The sequence below is a fragment of the Macrobrachium rosenbergii genome, chromosome 15 (genome assembly GCF_040412425.1).
Source record: "Macrobrachium rosenbergii isolate ZJJX-2024 chromosome 15, ASM4041242v1, whole genome shotgun sequence".
NCBI classification, from domain to species: Eukaryota; Metazoa; Arthropoda; class Malacostraca; order Decapoda; family Palaemonidae; genus Macrobrachium; species Macrobrachium rosenbergii.
Genome location: NC_089755.1, coordinates 2,217,566 through 2,239,302, shown reverse-complemented (window position 1 = coordinate 2,239,302; position 21,737 = coordinate 2,217,566). Strand labels below are relative to the sequence as shown.

The 21,737-nt window shown below is 35.1% G+C and overlaps 1 protein-coding gene across 1 annotated transcript in view; it reads right to left on the bottom strand.

Moving 5' to 3' along the window:
* The window catches only part of LOC136846844 (serine/threonine-protein kinase fray2-like), an 84,269-nt gene that overhangs the window by 5,189 nt on the left and 57,343 nt on the right, over positions 1 to 21,737 (bottom strand). The window contains exon 9 of the mRNA XM_067118113.1: positions 12,769 to 12,893. Coding sequence (XP_066974214.1) covers positions 12,769 to 12,893 — 125 coding nt within the window. The remainder of the gene's footprint in view (positions 1 to 12,768; positions 12,894 to 21,737) is intronic.

The window sequence follows — 21,737 nt, the reverse complement described above, 5'->3', positions numbered from 1 at the left end:
GCTGTTATAGCATAATGATGATATAGTGATGCGGGTTTCTTTTTTTTCAGCCAAGGGATATATTGTAATGAATTTGTTTGCTATGCTCATAACGTTCTGGTAGAATGGAAGCAGGATTAAAAAAAAGCAGTAACTGGGAGGAACCGTTTTCGACTCAAGAGTTGCATCACTCACTTAGCATATCTGAAATTTTCGAATAAGAAGTCGCCCTCCCCACCCTCACCCATATCTTCATTTTTTCCTCGCCTGAGGAAAAGAACGGTTACTCCAGCCGCTGTCAGGAAAACACATTCCTTGAGGCAAACCTAATCGAAGTCTGGATAGCGCACTTGGAAAGAAGCTTCAGAATTCATTTTAATATATAAAAATCTCCTTTCTTATTGCCTTTTTTTTGTGGAAACTCTCACCAAGAATAATGTAAGGACTCGAACGTATGCCAGTTAATAAAAGAAAGCAGCAATAGAATGTTTATTATATTATTGCATTTCACATAATTAGTATTATATAAAAAGTAATTATGGAATAAGATTCTGAAATAACATAAGTCATCTAAGTTGTGTCCGTTAAAAATAATATAGAATAATTACCATGCAATCACAATTGAAATAACATATTTTACTGAATAAAATGGCTTTAGAATAAGGTAAGAAAAGCAGATTACGTGCATAGTTTTCAAGTTAATAATTATTAGTTAATCTTTTCCTTAAATATTTTCCATTAAGCTTTAGTAGGCTACAGCAGAGGTGCACTTCTCTGTTTGTAAATGGTATTGATGCTTTTACAATTCTCGTCTTGGTCACCTCCAGAATGTTTGTGTGGGGTGTGTAATGGTACCAGAAAATTTGATAAAATTAGATGAAAATCATCTCAAATATACGACTTCAAGGGCAGCAATAAATGTTTAATGACCAAATTTTCCCTGATCACTTTACTTCCATTCCATGTAAATCTGAATTCGTAATGAAAAGGAGGAAACAGTCAACGAAACTAACGATATATTTTACGTATTCTTTGCGGGCAGAGGCTACATCACAGACGAATGAAATTCCTATTGTATCGATAACGCCCGCTAACAATAGCCAGCTAATTGGACAACAATAAATCACCGACTCCTGGTAATTGCACAACGCGAGCTCCGGCTCTGTGGTCAGAAAGTGATCGCCGGCTGCTCAGTACAATGCACTGCAGAAAACTTGATAATGTTAGCTAAACTATTTTCACTATATTTTCTTTTTCTGTTTTATCGCTACCATTCTCTCTGTATCGTGTAACATTGGTGTCTATAGCTTTGCGCCCTTGAAACAAAGATTGATTAGGGGTAGAGGAAGAGAAAGAAAAAAATAAGAAGAGAAGGAAACGCCGAGGTTATACTGGCACTGTTTCTATAGATACTTGATATTTATTTTATAAACTGTTACCTTCATGAAATATACGGTATGTCTAGTGGTTCACCATCACTGCGTGTAGTTTCATATTCAAATTTATTTCATTTTGCTACCTTGTTGAATCCTTCAGAATTTCAGTGGTTTAATAATTCGTGTTTTTATTTTCCATTATTATAGATAGACCTTATGTTTACATCTCCTGTTTATGTCTTGTACGTGATTAATGTATGGGTATAACTTGTTACTTGCAATGAAATGTCATCCACGAAAAGATGATCATCAACAACAAGCGATAATATCATAGAAATAAAACAAGCAACATGTCTAATGTCAGTCTAAGATTCAAAGTGTACAAAATATAATTATATATTTTGCTCTCTGAATTTTGGAGAGTATTTTCTGAATATTTTACTTTTATCTCAAACGGAGAAGGCGTTATTTAAAAAAAGGTGGAGGATTGTTATGGCGTCAAGAGGCTTCTTGTGTTCAGGAACTTTTCGCTTCAGCTCTTTCATCGAGTAGGAAAATGATGTTTTAAACTCCTCACAGCTGTATATTCATGAAAGGCCTTTTCAAGGTTTTGAAAAATAATACAGATTGATGAAGCAGATGAACTGTGAGAAATGATAGTGAAAAATGCAAGACATAGGTGTAATTCATAAACAAGAAAAAAATGCGCCGAAATTCTTCGGCGCAATCGAGTTTTCTGCACAGCGCATAATCAAGGCCACTGAAAATAGATCTATCTTTCGGTGGTCTCGGTATAACGCTGTATGAGCCGCGGCCCATGAAACTTTAACCACGGCCCAGTGGTGGCCTGTCCTATATCATTGCCAGAAGCACGATTAAGGCTAACTTTAACCTTAAATAAAATAAAAACTACTGAGGCTAGAGGGCTGCAGTTTGGTATATTTGATGATTGGAGGGTGGATGACCAACATACTAATTTGCAGCCCTCTAGCCTCGGTAGTTTTTAAGATCTGAGGGCGGACAGAAAGACAAGAGAGTGATTAATCTAGGTGTTAATGAGGGAAAATAAGAGACAACAGCCATAGTGCTGATGGCATAAATGAGGCGTTGAAAAGAGGTGCCATATTATACACGATTCATGGATGTTCGCGAAAGTAAGGGAAGGGGGAGGGTGCAGTGTGTTCAAGGGGATTAGGCAACATTAATTAAGCGACAGATGGCGAAGTAAGTATTCGCCAAGGGAACTCGTTTATAATTCAGAGATTAAAGTGTGAAAGTTTTTATAACAATTTCATTAATTTTACTTATTAAATCATTACATGCTAGCTTTTATTTTCTAGAACTGTTACAAGAATATAGTAAGGATGAAAAGAGAAGAAAACTTTCTTGCCCGAGCGAACTGCTCTTTTTCGACTTAATGCGAAAGTGAGATCCTTGTGGCGTTTATTTGGACATTTTTTCAAATCCAATACAACAAGAAATGATTAAAAGAACCACAAAGAGTTCACGGGTTCAGTGAGAGGATAAATATTTTTTATTTCATTTTATTATGAATCACATTATTGCTATTAGACGTTTAGTTTTGAGAAAGAATAATTATCAGCATATTCTTAATGGCTAGTATACTAAAGTAAGTTTTAATATGCTAGATATTGATAAGCAATCAATCTCCGATGTTCAATATAGTATTAAAATATATAAATTATATCATTTAATGTATTTTTTTCAAGATTCATTCATTTTATCTTTATATATTTATATATATAATTGTAGTGAATGTAATAAGCTGGGCTTGAACTTTTAAGGTTCTAATTGGAATAACATCCTAATAATATCATAGAATAATTGATATCTTTATTTAGTTACTGAATAACTGAAAGGTAGATTGTTGTTAGGAAATAAGGGGTTTTATAATGATGGGTGCTGAGAAAATCTGTTTTATGAGCCCCTTTGTATTTTTTTTTTTTTATCTCGCAGAGTTCCGATTTGGTATAAAGAATATAATTTAGTAATTACTCAACAGAGGCTTAAAGTAAAAAGAGATAGATATCTATCCAACATTTTATCAGAAACCGAAGAGCTATGTCACCTGGTCCACCTTCCTGCCTCTCTTTTCGTTTTTGAGGTGAAACCTTTAAAAAAGAGTTTTTCTTGAACTGAACTTAGGACCAATTTGCCACTCTTTCTGCAAAGTCTCGGATCTGAAAAGGTCTGGTTAAAATGTCCACTTGGGAAGGACGAAAACAGAGATTCCTCCTGCGTCAGCATTTATTCTGTTCTCAGAAGTGCTAATTATGTGTGCAGAAATGTAGCGTATTTTGATACTGGGTTTTTTTAAAATTGGGAAAAGAAAATAAACAACTTTAAAGAGAAAAGTGTACTTCCAGTCAAAACTTCCTTTATAGTTTGAGATACTTAATTAATGGATACTGCATAAGAAAAGTTCAGTATTGTAATTTGAACAAGAACTGCATAGAATGGCGTTTTTTCTTATCTTAAAAGTAGCGACGAAAATAAAGTAAAATTAAAAAGATCTGTAAGAGGCTTTATATTGACTTATCTCTCTATAAAGATATATCTGAACCACAGAAAGCTGTGATAAAGTATGTACAATGAGGTGTAAGATAGAATAAAATCTCAAATGCAGCATAGGTTACGTGTCAAAACATGGAAAACACTATGTTTTATTTCATTCTAATAAATTCAGTATATTTAGCTATTAAAACATAAAAATACGTTATGGGATAATATACTTATTTGCTTCTTAGAGAAATATCTTCAACAATTCACCTATCATTTTCACATAATCGAAGTACCTCAATAACATGTAAATATTGACAACTGTATTGCAGTGTGAAGGAAAAATTTTTAGGTGTTGAGAAGCACACCTAGACACACATCGCATACACAGATATATATATTATATATATACATAGTATATGTTCGTGAGAGTATATATATATATATATATATATATATATATATATATATATATATATATATATATTTATATATATATATATATATATATATATATATATATATATATATATATATATATATATATATATATATATATATATATATATATATATCTATATAGATATTACCATAAACAACACAGATTCACTATGTATAAATATTACTTCTACAAAGGACTTAATAATAAGGAAGGTTTAGGAACAAATAATCTTTATTTCAAGCTTTCAGGAGGTCTGTCTGCCTCCTTCAATGAACCAAATAATAAAAAGTATATAAATTTCAGACGTATATGTAAACACAGAACGTCAGTAAGCTGTCTAATCCTGGCCTCTGACTGGTTATTAGGTCTCGCCCAGAGGGCATGGCCTCCATGTGACCTTTCCGTGTGCAGCTGCAAAGGTCACGTGAAGGCGATGCCCTCTGGACGAGACTTAATACCCAGGGCAAAGGCCAGGATTAGGAGAAGTAAGCTGCTGATGATCTTGTACTTGGTACAGCATATAGAGCCGCCTGATATGTGAGTGCTTTTTCATTATTTGGTTCAATGAAGATGGAAGCAGCAAGCTCTTGAAAGCTTGGAAACATAGAATCTCCTCTCTTGAACCTTCCCTATTACTGAGGTTCTCTGTGATGTGTGCGCGTATTTGTATGCATATGTATATGAGTGCATGCGTGTGTGTGTTCGTAAAGTATAATACTTTGTATTTCCTTTTCGAAAGTTTGCTTTATGAACCTTGTGTGTATATATTATTATATATATATATATATATATATATATATATAGTATATATATATATATATATATATATATATATATATATATGTGTGTGTATGTGTGTAAGGTGTGTGTGTGTGTGTGTGTGTGTGTGTGTGTGTGTGTATTGCATGTATCTTGAAGGAAATACCCACTTCCAATCTAATGACGACAGCTCAACTAGCAACCTCTCTGCAATATTTCTCATTTCCTTTGTGATTCTGACCAAAGAATAATTTCTCTTGATGAGATTCAATGAATGCCCTCAGATGAGAAATCAACACGAGTTGAGAAGAGATTTGAATCATAACTTCCGTTTTGCTGAGAGAGAAAATTCTTTTTTCACGATACCTTGAGGTTTTAGATATCTTTCCAAATTTCTTACTCTCATCTTAAGAGTCAAGGGTATGACTTTTTTTTTAAGATTTAACGTCCTTTACATTAGTCATTCAGCCCATTAGTGTGTAGTGCACAATCTTGTTCTTTCTTTGTTCAGCATTGCCTATCTTCTTTCAGACTTCTATTCTGTAACTTTAATGCGAGAAATTTAATATCTGGCAAATTTTAATAATAAACTCAGTTTATTTGTTACCAAAGTCGCTTTGCAAAGTGCTTCTGGTCATTAAACCTGAGCGCCATTAAGGATGATTTATCCAAAATACCCCCAAATTTATTTGTGTGCACATCGACAATCAGCCTACCACTGACTTTTCAGATTCATTTGTTACGTCCTTAGTGACATTCTGACTTCCGAGCTCTTAACAGGCTCCATTCGAAGAGCCTTTATATATTAAAAATATTCGCAGTTGTGGTTCATATATAAAAAAGTTTTCACTCTGTCGTGCATCTTGCCACAACGTCTCTTTTTCCTTCGTTTAAAAGCCTTGTAATTCAATTTGGTTTCCACTGACAATTTTCAGAATTCCTGAGACTTACAGATAGCTACAAATTTATTATTAATCTTCATATTTTATTTTCTTTGAGGTCACGGCTCCATCCTCAGCCATTGGTAAAGTCATTACTAATTGGGTTGAATGTCTGAAAGGTGTAAATTCAGTTATTGTGAGAATGAAAGCAGCAAGAATTATCCAATCACTGCTATTAAGAGACACTGTTGCATTGCAACAGCCTTGGTGCCCGGACCAATTAAGCTAATGGCCTGCTTGCTATTCAATCATAATCAATTTTCATTTGTCCCTAAAAAGTCTATGGATGTTTTTTTTAGATTCCTATGTCAAAATAAATCCCTTTAAAAAAACTATAATCATGATCTACAATGCATTACACCTACTGACTAACGTTACAGGTTTATGAGGTCATGATGCCATAGATATACTACATAAATTAGCCCCTTTGATTATTCATCTGTGTTAACTATTTTCAGCTCATTCCTTGATTTTTTTCAGAAATCTATTGGGAACTCCCATCTATAATAGATAAAAATATTTTCTACTACAAATTGAGGCACTTAAATATATTATTATTATTATTATTATTATTATTATTATTATTATTATTATTATTATTATTATTATTATTACTTCAAGATGTCTAAAAGTAAGGGAAATATTATTTTACATAATATTGTAGAATTACACAAACGTATGAATAAATATTCAAAGACAAGGTGCGACATAAAGTCTGGACGTTTTCAGGCTTTATGATGGTTCGTCTTACGAGATGGAAATTCAGAAAAGAAATTGGTTGATGAGCAAAACTAACGTGAGAATAGAATATGCTAATAAATTCCAGGTAAAAGAAATGAAACCCTTTGTAATGATTTTTTTTTTTTTGTAGATTATGAATGTCGACTGGCATAGGTGGATCGATCTAAACTCAGGATACGATATGACGGTGGGTCACTAAATACACACAAAACAAAAGCCACTACAACATCTTCCTAAAAACATAACAAACATCCACACGTCTCGAACTCTCGACCTACCGGCGCAACAACTTCTTGCTGCTGGGAGAAAGGGCGTTGGGTCTGGTATGATACATGTAACATACGCTACCGGGGTCTAAGCGATGTCAGGCAGGGCAGCCGATCGAGACTACGGTCTACCCCAAAGCCAAATCAAAAGTCCTTCAAAAGAAGGCATCGTGCTTACCGCATACAAAAATGGGAAAAGCACGTTAAAAGAAGAAGAAGAATTGTGTCACTGTCGAGAAATGTGACGGGCGTAATTAAAAACTGACAAATGTTGTTCGAAAGTTCTTGCCTGCCTTCGCTCTGAGCGTTTCAGTTTATCGTCAGCATGTCCACTTTTAATCGTTTATTTTAGCTTTATACGCCTCTACAAAAAATATTTCTTAGACCCTGTAACTGCGTTTCAGGCAAAAGCGTTTGGTTTATTCTCTGAATTTCTTGTTCCAAAACCCACAGACCTTTACTGCAACACTGACTCTTTCCTTCAAATATGAATACTGCTACGGCTCCTTGGTTTTTTTTTTTTTTATTATGTTCACTTATCAACCCTTTCTCCTGTATGCTGGTCTTGCTACTTACAATAGACCTGGCATTTCTTGAAATGTCACACACCTTTTAATCATTCCTTTCTTTTGTTATATATCTGATTCTAAAGTATCCAAGGACAAAATATGCAATTAATCAGCCATAATTGCTTTTACAGCAGTCACTTCAAGTCAGACAGAGTATCGCATTCTTGCGTCAGCAAAAAGGAGGAACGAATATTAGCTGCAAGAAAAAGACTTAGCTGTACAAACCGATTCTGGAGCGTATGGAATTTCTTTTTCAGCTGCTCTTTTCAGCTCAAACTAATAGTGCCTAATTGTTATCATAGGATAGGACCTAGATCCTATCAAATATAAAGCAGAGTTAAAAGGAGACTCAAATAACATTTTTCATTAAATGCGAATCACTTAACAGAACATTAGAGCAGCTCAAAGAGGATTTTGTCTTTTCTCGCCCGTTCCGTTATTTTATTCTCGTTTTTATTTTTTATTTCTTTTTTCGTGCCCGTTGTGGGGACCTGTACAATAGGGAGAGAGAGAGAGAGAGAGAGAGAGAGAGAGAGAGAGAGAGAGAGAGAGAGAGCACGGAAAGACTTTTTTTTTTTTTTTTTTTGCCAGACATGATCATTTGACGCCCTTTACTCTTTTATTTCCGGCTCACATTATGGCGAAAAACAAAAATTGCTTTTCGCCTCTTTTTCCCGCTGCGATGATCCTTTTAGTTTACTACCGGGACTAAGGGAGACTGCTCTTTCTGTGCGCCTTTCCTGCTTTCCGATTTTTTTTTTTTTTTTTTTTTTGGAGTAGGGGCTGGGAATGCGAAAAATCCTTCCTTAATGCTATGCCGTTTGTTCATCTTATGCAACAGTTACCTTAGATTTTTTTGCCATTATTTCAATGCCATTACAAGTCTAGTCAAATATGCAATTACGAAAGAGTTAAGTAATTGCTGAATCACTTTATAATAGATAAATGTAGGCTCCTCTTTTTTTTTTTTATATATTTTTAAGAATGACAACACTTCACATCTTGATTTCTTACGGATCAGGAAGAAAAATAATTTTTTAGATTGCCTATATTTTTGTACTATATAGTTAAGAAGAGAGAGCGACAATTTGCTTATGATACTGCAAACACGCCTGTGCAATCATAGAATGCTCACACACACACACACACACACACACACACACACACACACACACACACATATATATATATATATATATATATATATATATATATATATATATATATATATATATATATATATATATATATATACACACACACACACACACACACACACACACACACACACACACACACACACACACACACACACTGTTTTCCTAACACTTTCCATCCCACCATTGCCACAGAGAGTTAACACCACTACAATTGGGCTGAATGAACTCCATTCTAAAAGTCTGGAGATCTCAGAGGAAAAGAAGCAGGGCAAATACCAGTGCAAACCTTTGACCTCCTCCCAAGTCTTCTCTCCTGAAATTCTTCCAGGAAAAATGAAGAACTGTGAAACTTCTGTGCTGGGAAGCACATTCTCTCTCTTTTGAGGGGAAAAATGTCAGTATTTACCCCCTTCTTTGTTTAGTTTTTCTTTCTACGCAGACTCGATGGATACCACAAAAGAAGAGAAGGTTTTTACTATTGTTGTTTATAAAACGTAAGTAAGCTTACAAAAATGAGATGAATCAAACACGATTTGAACAGACGTTTATATTTTTTTAACATAAAAGGGTTTTGCGAACAGATAATTACTCAGAATATTCTTATTATTTGATAAATGCTTCAATCATAGTTTTATTACTTTTACTTGCGTTTGGCAAGAGTGAATAAGGATGAATTTAATATAAAACGGTGAATCCTTCAAGAATGTTTTAGAGGATCACTCTACTACAAGCACTTTCTGATGAGTATACTTGCTTAGGCCGAGAATTTAGTCATACGAAAATTGTTTCAGAAAACGATGAAGTGGCTCAGCGGCTCTTTAATATGAAATGATGACATAAATCAGAATAAAATTCGATGAACGTGCAAGCGATTTGATAAGACTGAGGATCAAAAGGGTTTTGTCAGGTAAGAGCACTGACGTAAAAGTCTTTGTAATGGATGCCTTGCTGTTAATAAATTTCATCGGCATTCCAAGGAAGAAAGTAAAACTACATATACCTTTTGTGCAATGCCTTTATTGGGGCGACTGCTTAGAAAAACTCTTTAAATCCTGGTATATTTATTAAATTATGGCTGTGATATTTGCACGATAAATTATGGTTATAATTTTTACAGAACTGTTTTGATTAATGAGACACTTGGTGAAATTATCCGTAAAACTTCTAATATATTTTTTTATTTTGCTTTTATCCAGCGAAATTTATAATGCCCTTTGCGAAAGGTTTTCCATGATATTATTTCGACTTAAAAGAATGGAGTACATTATTTGCCTCAGGACCGGCTGTCACTAAGGAATGCTGCTGATGCCGATAGAATATAGAAGGGTTACGAGTGCTATCTCGAAGAATATTTGATGAAGGTCTTTTCTTCTTAATCAGTTTGTGTGTCTGTTTATGTCCTGTCTCGTTTTCTGCTGACTGTGTCTGTACTGATTTTACTGAACTGGGTTCTTATTGATTTCTGTTTCTTATATATATATATATATATATATATATATATATATATATATATATATATATATATATATATATATATATATATATATATATATTTATTAACTTTTGGCAAACGAATCTGTCGGTCAGAAGCTTGCTCAGTTGCTTTTTTTCGGTGAGAGTGGAGGTAAATGGCGTCATATGTTAATAGATTGCTTTGAATATTATATTGTTGATGATTACTGGATCTTTTTTTTTATTTTTTTACTTAATAGGAAACAGTTTTTGGTTCAGATGTAAGATTTTTCTTTCTTTTATTTTCGTGTTCGACATACGGCGATTTTTACAAGAAAAGGGACTAGGTCCTAATATTTTCTTAATTCTTTTTAGGAAGGTTTCGGCATATATCGTATTAATAATAATAATAATAATACTAATAGAAGTATGAGTAGTAATAGTAGTAGTGAAATAACCTGACCTTCATAGAAATCTTCCGGTATGAGTTTCTATCTGAGAAGTTTTTCGTGTTAATGAGAAAAGTTATGCAGCATTATGAAACACTTTCAGACTTCTTGATGATGCATTTAACTATCAAAATTTCTTTAAAGGCCAATAAACACGGGGGTTTTCAGAAAACAAAGAGGACTTATCAGTCTCTGTCTTTCTTTGTTCCACATACACAGACACACTACATATACAATATATATATATATATATATATATATATATATATATATATATATATATATATATATATATATATATATATATATATATAATATATATATATAATTTATATATACATCTCTCTCTCTCTCTCTCTCTCTCTCTCTCTCTCTCTCTCTCTCTTCTTCTCTCTCTCTCTTCTGTATATATATATATATATATATATATATACATGCTACTCTGTTCTTTAACTTGATTAAGGTAGTTAGATATCTTAACAATTTTAGTCAGATTATGTCTCCAACATATTTTGAAGAGTCGATGAATAATTCAAGCAAATACTTTGTAAGATATAATCTATGTATATATATATATATATATATAGTATATATATATATATATATATATATATATATATATATATATATATATATATATATATATATATATACAGAAGTATAAACACTTGTTTTCAGCTTATTACGCAGATATTAAAAGTTTTCATACTCCTACTTGTTATAATATGAAAGCATAATAACTGAAGTTTTCTGTAATTCTGAAATTATTTAAATTTGCAAGAACTTGACTTTATAATGTATATATATACCTGAACATATTTTATATTTACTGTATATGTGTGTGTGATCCAACTGCGCTTTCCCTTTCATTGTGTGTTCTTTTTCATTTGTTTTTTTGTGAAAGTTGTTTTTGTTTTGGCGGGACATGTTTTGTGAAGGCACATAAAAGGATTTAGTTATATTTTCGTCTCTTCAGAGGGATTTGTTGCCGTTTGCTCTCGGTTGCAATTTGGATTCTTTGCCTCTTCTGTACTGGACAACTGTTCATTTTCTTTTTTCCAGAATTTTGTTTTCATTTTTTTCATTTCCCTCATCCTTTTTTCTCATTTTACAGCCTATGCATATTTTAATACACTATATGTACATTCTGTAGTTATAACTGGCCCTCTCTGAATTTAGAAACTGCAACAATGGGTTATATTAAAGAATGAACATATATTATACAGTATCTATATATTTCGTAGTTATAACCGAGTCCTCTCTGAATTTATTAACCATAACAGTGGGTTATATTAAGAATGAGTCATCCCATACAGAAATTTATATATTTTTGTAGCTATAACTGAATCCTCTGTGAATTTATAAACCACAACAAAGGGTTATATTAAAGAATGAGCCCATATAAGGTATTTATCAATTTTATGGCTATAAATGAGTCCTCTCTGGGTTTGTCAACCTCAGCAATGGGTTTTATTAAGAATGAGCCCAAGGCGAGTTCTGTTCAGAATCAAAGAAAAACCACAATTTGTGTCATAACTTTATTTTGTAACACAATAAGGCCAAATACAGCTTTTAACCATTAAGATACTTGTGGATTTTCAGTCACAGTATTTTTTCTTAATTTTTCACATTTCACAGTTTTTAACAAATTTTTATTCACTTTATATATTCTGTAGTTAATTTGTTGGACGGGTCGATATCTTACTCGGCTAGCACTCTGCTGGGCCCGGGTTCGACTCTCCGGCCGGCCAATGAAGAATTAGAGTAATTTATTTCTGGTGATAGAAATTCCTTTCTCGGTATAATGTGGTTCGGATTCCACAATAAGCTGTAGGTCCCATTGCTAGGTAACCAGTTGGTTCTTAGCCACGTAAAATAAATCTAATCCTTCGGGCCAGCCCTCTCTAGGAAAGCTGTTAATCAGCTCAGTGGTCTGGTTAAACTAAGGTATACTCACTTGTAACCAACCAGCTAACCGTCTGAGAGAAGGGACTCCAAAAATCAACAAAGATGATATGAACGTTTGTGTGATACGGCAACTTTCATAACGCAAAACGTTTTTTGTCTCTGCAGACTCAGTTTCAGTCTCTCCCTCAGGCTAAAACGTTTCATACTTCTCCAATCTTCCTCGAAATGAGCTTCGAGGAAGGTTTTTGCCTCCTGCCTTCGGAGCAGAGGCCGTTGCTCTGGGATTGTGGAAGCATCACTTCCTTCCTCGAAATTATTTGATGATGCGTTCCTTCAAGGAAAGGTTAATGGACTGTTACTGTGAATTACAGCTGAATATTTAGTTCTTCTGGAGGCATCAGGGAGAAGCACAGGTCGTTTATGGTGTAATTAGAGAACTGTCTTTCATTTTAGCTTATGTAGGCTATGTGTATATATAGTTCAGGTGAAATCATTTTAGACAAATATGCGTTTCTGCTGTATGTAGAAATCCATGCCTGGAACACAGGTCGTTTATGCAATAATTAATAATTTTCTTTTATTTTTAACTTGTATAGTCTTAATTTCATGGGTAGATTTAGTGCAAGTTAAATCATTTTAGACAGATATGTAAAACTGCAGTGTGTAGAAACTCGTGTGTGGATAAAACACCAAAAGGTAAAGATTGTATCTCTTCCACATTTATTGATCCTTATTGGTCCTTAATAACAGTATATTTTTAGGAAAAAAAATGAACTTTGTAACAATATACAGTACTTTTCAAATGCCTTTTGTAAGAATTCTTTTGTAAGGAAAAATAAATCCATATATTCTAAAAACAGTATATTTTAGGAAAAGCAAATAAACTGGGTAACAGCAGACATTTCGAAAGCCTTTTTTAAAATTCTTTTGTTAGAGAAAATAAATTCATATATCAACTATCCTTGCGTAGTGATAAATCTGCCTTGAATATTTCCCACCAGAAGGCTCGGCCAACAGGTGTCTCCAGGGAGGATATTTCACTCGAGTTCTGCATTCAAAATAAAACGCGTTTTTGTTTATTCTTCAACGAAATGCTACTTGTTTTCCCCTGCCAGCTTTTGTAAAAGCCCCCTTTCTAGATTCGAAATCAAAGAAAGAGCTTAACGCAGGAAGAGAGAAGAAGAATTGAAGTATTTATTCGGCAGTTTCCGAAAATGACGTCACATTGCAAATTGTCATGAAGAAAAATCTCTCCATTCTACTTTCGTTGAACTTTAACATTTCTGATGTTTTCAGGTTTTACGTTTGTTCTTCATATTGTTCTTTCTCCTTTTATTCGAAAAGAACAAACGTTTCCTTTTAAACAACACTTCAACGAAACAGCTAGGTGTATGAAAAGATTTTTACAATTAGAAGGAACTGAGGGACTTCTCTCTCTCTCTCTCTCTCTCTCTCTCTCTCTTTGTTCTATTTAGGTGAATTATAAGATTTTTTATAATTAGAAGGATTTTTTATGGAGTTTTGTTTTTTATTTTTTTATTTTATGTTTTGTCGTCATTCTGTGATTTTCCTTTAGAAAGGGCTTAATATTTACTTTGACCAATCTTGTATGCCTCTGTGTGACTAGAGATAAACATAAGAATAAACAAAAGAATAACAATAGAGGAACCCAAGAAGCAATAGATACATTCATAACTAGCAATAAAGGTCCTTTCCACAACTAACAAAAGAAAAGAGTAGCCTCCTCCCATTTCAAATAATCTTGTCAGCAAGGTAGAGACCCCCTGATGCTAACTGACATCCAGTGGCATAAAGATCACCATTTATGAAAATTTTAAAAGACTTATTTTATATAAAAGACACCGTAAGAACTGACATAATTCATATTCATGATCACTGAGAACGCAAAGAGAGGTACCGAAGCAGGACCCCCAAAATTACAGTATAGAAATCGTGAGAAACTGGGTCTATGGCCACAAAAGTCCCATCAGTGTGAACTTGTTTTGCCACGTAAAATAGATTTGATTTCATACCAGGATCATGCATTATATAAAAAGGATAATTAAGGATATATTTAAGGCACCAAATTTAAGGAGTGATGCTCAAGTTTGATATGATTTTAGAGATGAGAAGAATACATTAGAAATAAAATAGATCATTCTAGATTTTATTCGAGTTTTTTCTTATGAAAGTTTGGGAAAAGAAGATACATTTGTATCAGCACCTTAGACAAATAGTCACAACACTTCAGAAACTATACTTGCTGAGATATTCTTCTTGTGTTGGCTAATAAACATATATACATCCATCATACCCTGTATTATTTTGACTGGAAAAAACTAGAATTTCCCCTTTGATTTAATCCTCCCATTAAAATGGCGGTAAAAAACATTCTGTGCATATCAGCTTTCCATAAAATCCAGAGAACTGGAATTCAAAGATATTTGCCTCCCATCACTGATCTTTTTTCCTGAACGGCCTATTTTAGGAAGCTCTCAGCCTCATCCCGTGAAATATAAAATCATTAGCAGCAGGATTCTTTTCCTGGCGTCCCGGAAGCACCGATGAGCGAAAGATCTTCGTACTTGGCTCTCTCTCTCTCTCTCTGAAGAGCTCTCTCTCTCTCTCTCCTTCTTCTTCTTCTTCTTCTTCTTCTTCTTCTTCTTCTCTCTTCTCTCTCTCTCTCTCTCTCTCTCTCTCTCTCTCCTCTTCTTCTTCTTCCTTCTTCTTCTTCTTCTTCTTCTATTTCTCTCTCTCTCTCTCTCTCTCTCTCTCTCTCTCTCTCTCTCTCTCTCTTCTTCTTCTTCTTCTTTTCTTCTTCTTCTCTCTTCTCTCTCTTCTCTCTCTCTCTCTCTACTCTCTCTCTCTCTCTCTCTCCCTGGGACCTGGAGTAATTCATAAATGTCTAGCAAACTTCGCCACCTGGTATCAAATCCGTCTTCCCAATTTTCCAAGAACCCTGATGATGGTTCCGACGTTGAAGAGATTATGTGGCTTCCCGATTCCTGATTCCTGATTCCGCTTCTTTTCTGTAGGACTCAACTCCTCTCTTGTTAGGTCGCGGAATAGTTCTTGGGAATTGCGGAATGGTTTAGTTTTATGGAGAAGGAATTGTGTCTGGATTTTGAGCGGCTCCTTTGTGGCTGTTTTTGTTATAGTGTTTCCTGTTTATGGTGCTTTTGGTATGGAGCTTTTTCTTCACTGTCTGTTTGTTTATTCTGTTTTGTGCATACTGGGTTTCAGGGTGTGAGTATATATAATTGTGTGTGTGGTGTGTGTATTTATAAATATTGTATATATATAATATATATAAGATATATATAAATACACATATATATATTATATATTATATATTTATTTATTTATAAATACACATATACATATATATATATATATATATATATATATATATATATATATATATATATATATATATATATATATATATATATATATATATATATATATATTGCTAAACAGCAAAAATGTTATGCAGGATTCTTTAATATACTCAGGACGGGGCTGTCATGACTGACGGCAGATGCAACAAACAAAGGAGGAGAAAACAACAAAAGCAATAAAATGAGCTTAAAATTAATTTATTTACAAATTATATAAGTGAGTCAGGTCTGCCATTGTAACGACCCGAGTGGGTCGTTATGCAGGTTCTTTAATATACTCAGGACGGGGCTGTCATGACTGACGGCAGATGCAACAAACAAAGGAGGAGAAAACAACAAAAGCAATAAAATGAGCTTAAAATTAATTTATTTACAAATTATATAAGTGAGTCAGGTCTGGCAAAAAGATAAAAACCATAAGTACAATAAATAAGCCAAAAGGCAGCACTAAACAAAAGCAAGTTAAATAAACAAAAAGTAGCATTAAACAAAAAAAAGGCAAAAATAAACAACAGCAGGCAGAAAAAAAATACCAAACATACGTCCTCCATCGGGGCACCAAGACAGCCCTCAGCTGCACAAAAGGGACAAAAACCCACAAACCAGAAAACCCCCGATGGAGACGTCAGGACAGCCTCACGCTGTCATCAAAGATGAGCAGCTCGTGGTCACACGACTACTCATGGTCACACTCCACCTCTACGTCGTGCTCCACTTCGTAGCCGTGCTCCAATTTGCTGCTCAAAAACTCGACCAACGTCGACTCCAAAAACTGCCTGCTGCTGCTGCCACTGCCGCTACCTCGCTGCCCTACCAGACCCGACTGACGATAGAAAAACGGCAGCTCACCGACGAGAACATCAAAACAAAAAAAACTTGAAGGTAAGGAGGCAGCAATCCACAAAAGGGAACGAGCGGGGAACCAGCAGTTCCCGCAAAACCATCACTTAACGTGACATATATATATATATATATATATATATATATATATATATATATATATATATTATATATATGTATATATATATATATATATATATATATATATATATATACATATACATATATATTTAAAATTTACCTGGCTGTGACTTGTAATGTATGGGTGGGTCTGCACTACAGTAAAACTTATAAAAAGACACATGTCGTCATCTTATCATTTACATATCACGAACATGTTGAAAACACGCTAACAACAGTAAGTGTGGCATCTAATGGTATACCTATATAAGACTGACGTTGGAATTTTATCATATATTTATCACAAACATGTTGGAAACATGTCAACTTCAGTAGGCTATACAATAAGATGCCACTTACTGGTGTTGACTTTTTTTCAACATGTTTGTGACAAATATACGATCTGATTCCAACGTCAGTCTTATATGGGTATACCATTAGATGCCACTTACTGTTGTTAGCATGTATTCAATATGTTCGTGATATGTATATGATATGCCGACATTTATCTTTTTATACTGTAAGTTTTACGGACCCACCCATACATTACTAGTCACAGCCAGGTAAATGTTAATACGTTCACAATATTTTACATTACGAATACAAAAATAATTAATTAATTTGCTTAAATATAAAACTCTACCTCCTTTGAGTCCTCTTTGAATTAATGCTTTTATTTGACTTTATGTTCACGTCACACACTGAAGGCAATTTCTGGCCCATAAGCATTAGATGGATAGTTCAATTTAGCTGCTAATATAGGCACTGAGAGATTAATGACCACTAATTTGGAATGGGTTGAGCCAAGATCACACACACACACACACAGAGAGAGAGAGAGAGAGAGAGAGAGAGAGAGAGAGAGAGAGAGAGAGAGAGAGAGAGAAGTCTATAAATTCTGGGTCTTTTTAGCTGTCCTAAGAAGGAATTCTCTCTCTCTCTCTCTCTCTCTCTCTCTCTCTCTCTCTCTCTCTCTCTCTCTCTTCTCTCATATATATATATATATATATATATATATATATATATATATATATATATATATATATATATATATATATATATATATATATAATGTATATATTGAGAGAGAGAAATAGACATTTGGGTCTCTTATGATTCTCTTGGTCTCTCTCTTCTCTCTCTCTCTCTCTCTCTCTCTCTCTCTCTCTCTCCCTCGAGTAGGACACCTTGACGAGGTGAGGGCTAAGGGACCCTGGCCTTTGGGCCCGGTCCTGACGAATCATCCTACATAGTTTTTGGTTTAAATGGCGTGGACATTTCCACATTCGCAAAATTTTTCTGCTTAAGTAGTCTGAGAAGGGATCATTTTTTGGAAGGGGTTCGCATTCGAAGCTAATTGTGGGAGTTGTGGTGGTTGAGTCGCCACCCGAGATAGTTTAGACCTAAGAGATGTTGATGGGATTCTTCCCACTGCTATCTTGAGGGCGGAACCATCTCTGGGGATCAGCCCATCGGAATCCAGGGAGGGCTGGGTTTTGGAGGTGGGACTCCTGGCTTTTTTCTGGAAGCCCACCAGTACGGTTGGAGTGGGGAGTCAGTCCCCATTAGTGGGGGCAGAACTCCCAGCAGGCGGATTGGCTTATACCTGGGCCACTGCAAGCGTACTGGTGCTATCCTGAAAGGGTAGGGTATGGGGTGGACTGTTGGGAGTCAACTCTCACTTGTGCCATTGGTGGAGAATGCGAATACCTGACTGATCTACGATACTTTCTTGATATGACTAAGCAGTTTTGGGTGGGTGGATGAACCAGTTTGTGTGTGGTGGTCTGATGTGTGCATGCTTGGCATCTTGGGGTCTCTTCGGGGGCTTTGGGAGTGTGTTGGGGTGGGGAAGCTGAGCAGTAGAGCTGCCCAGTTTGTCCTTTTTGATATGCTGTCGGGGTCTGTGCGGGGGCTCTTGGGTGTCGGGTGTGCACTTTTTGGACCTTTGCATGTGGACTGGTTTAAACTTATGGATTTGGCTTTTAGTTCTCCCTCCCCTGGATCCGACGACTTAACGGCACTGTCAACGACTTCTGGCATGAACATGGATACGGGCTTGGCTGTTGGACGGAACCAAACACTGAGACACCAGGGTGTTAATAAATCTGGTGGATTTGATTCAAATGATAGGGTCCTTTATTGCACTAATGTAAACTTATCATTAGATTACGAATGTTTATACAGTGTAGTGAAGCAATTCGGCAAAGTGGAAAGAATTAAATTAATTCTAGAAAAAGATAAGCAGTCATTTTGTGCTTTTATCAAATTTTCCTCTCCCTTGGAAGCTAGTGAGGCACAACAAAGACTCCATGGCCACATTCTGAATGACTCGGTTGTCAGCACGAAAGTGTTTTCAGTGAAAAACTTGAATGATGAGCCATTTGACTTTGTTCCAAAGGCTGAAGAACATGGACCAGTCCCATGTACCAGAGCTCTTCCTCCCCTTATGGCATGTTGCTATCTACAAGGAGGGAGGGAAAATTTGATAAAAGCTGCTGATTGCATTGAGAGCAAGGTTGGTTCCATTCCCATTGGAAATTTAAAACGGTATGGAAAGAACCTTCTAATAAAAGCTGGAAATGAGACTCAAGCAGTTCTGTTAGCTAACTTTAAACCTCCTGAAAGTGGAAATATTGAATCTATTTCATCTCACAGATTCTTTAATACACTGAAAGGAGTAGTTTACTCAAAAGATTTGCATGTTTTTAAAGAGGAGGAGATTCTCCATCGATGCCCTCCTTGTGTATCTCATGTAAAAACTGGGTGGTGATGCAGCTATCCTTTAACCTTCTCCTCCAGTTACCTACCTGATACCATCATTGTTGGCCATGAGAGGATGCAGGTTAAAAATATAAAAGAAGTCCTAGACAGTGTCGCAAATGCTTTGAATATGGCCACATTCAAAACTCTTGCGATAACAATAAAGATGTCCTGTGTGCTCTGCAGAGCACGATAATTTTGATGATTGCAAAGCAGCCCGATACTGTTTTCTTTGCAAGGGTGATCACACACCAAACTCTAGGGCTTGTCCCAGATATAAATTTGAACAAGAAGTGTTGGCAGTGGCAGATAATGAACATATCAGCATTAGTGAAGCAAAGCGCACGGTAATGGGGGCAAACAAAGTGCCAACACTACGTATGCTTCTGTAATAAAACTTATGAAAACTTCCAACAATGTAAGGCCACCAATAACTGTGTCTGATAGAAGATATCACAAACCTGGTATTTCTCGAACCATAAACAATAATGAAAATCTCCAAACTGGTGAGAAACTTTCGTCGGCAAGTGCTTTGAAGTCCAATACTAAAAATTGTACTTCCAAAAGCACAGAAAATTTATCTTCCACCACATCCACAGCTGTCGATTTATCTTCAAAAATAAGGGTGCCAAAATCAACCAATAATTCAGGAAAATATTCTGAAAATACTTCAAACCAAAATAAGCTAAAGGAACAATCCCAATTAGATAGAGCTTGTTCAGAGCCATCAATCGCCACAGCCACAAACAAAAATAATAATAAAACTATGGTTGCAACTACCAAGAAACGCACAAGAAATAGTTCCCAAATAATGATAATTTTATAATAAAACTTCAAATGGGTTCAGTGTTTTGGAAGACATCTCTCCTCCTAGAAAGGTGGTTCCAAAAGTAGTTTCAGAACCAAAACATCTGAGTTCAGTTCAGTCTTGCCGCCCTAAGACAAATAGGATTAGTGGTGCACAGAACCACAGTAGTAATTCTGGACATCAGGTTCATAATAAAATATATGAAGATCAACCAAAGACCCTGAACACCAATTCAGATGAAAAGGGATTAAGAAAACAATCTCTTATAAAGGAGAATTTCCCACTCCACCCTAGGAACAGTACTTCCTCCAAGGAGTGGGAAGTAGCACATTTTACCACCTTAGCATTCTTGCTCGATATTCTTCAGTGGAACTGTAAAGGTCTCAGAGCCAGTACAGAAGACCTTAAAGTTTTAATGCATGAATTCAATCCAGGATTATATGCCTACAGGAAACAATGTTAGGCAACTCTGCTTATAATCCTGACTAAATTATTCAATATTTAAATCATATCCCCAACTGGTGATCGTGCCCATGGAGGTGCTGCAATTATTATTAATAAATCTCTACAGCACTCCACAATACAATTAAATACAACACTACAAGCTGTCGCTATTTCAGTCATTTTGGAAAAGAGGATAACAATCTGCTCCTTTATACATTCCACCAGACCTTGATTTTAACATTGAGATATTCAGTCGTTAATTGACCAACTTCCAGCTCCTTTACTTCTGCTAGGTGATTTTAATGCCCACAACCCCCTTTGGGGAAGTCGGTTTTAGATAGCAAAGGGAAATTAATCGAAGACCTTATTGACAGGAATGATGTTACCCTATATAATAATGGGTCAATGACTTTCCACAACATTCACGATAATCATTTCTCTGCACTGGACCTTAGTATTTCTTCAACTAGTATCCACCTTGATTTTAATTGGTCTGTTAATGAAGATTTAAATGGAAGTGATCACTACCCGATCCATTTGAAATATGCTCTGAATGCTGCATCTGAAGTTTTACCTACGTGGAAGGTAGAGGACGCAGACTTGGATAAATTCAGTAAGGGTGTCAATCTAGATAGGAGTTTGAGTCCTTTCATTCTCATCTAGATGCGTATGATTACTTTATTGAATCTACTTTGAAGAGTGCTGAAGGCTCGATTCCAAAACAAAAGGCAAACCTCATAGACCTGCAGTTCCCTGGTGGAATAAGACATGTGGTATTCTGAGAAAAGTGACTAGGAAA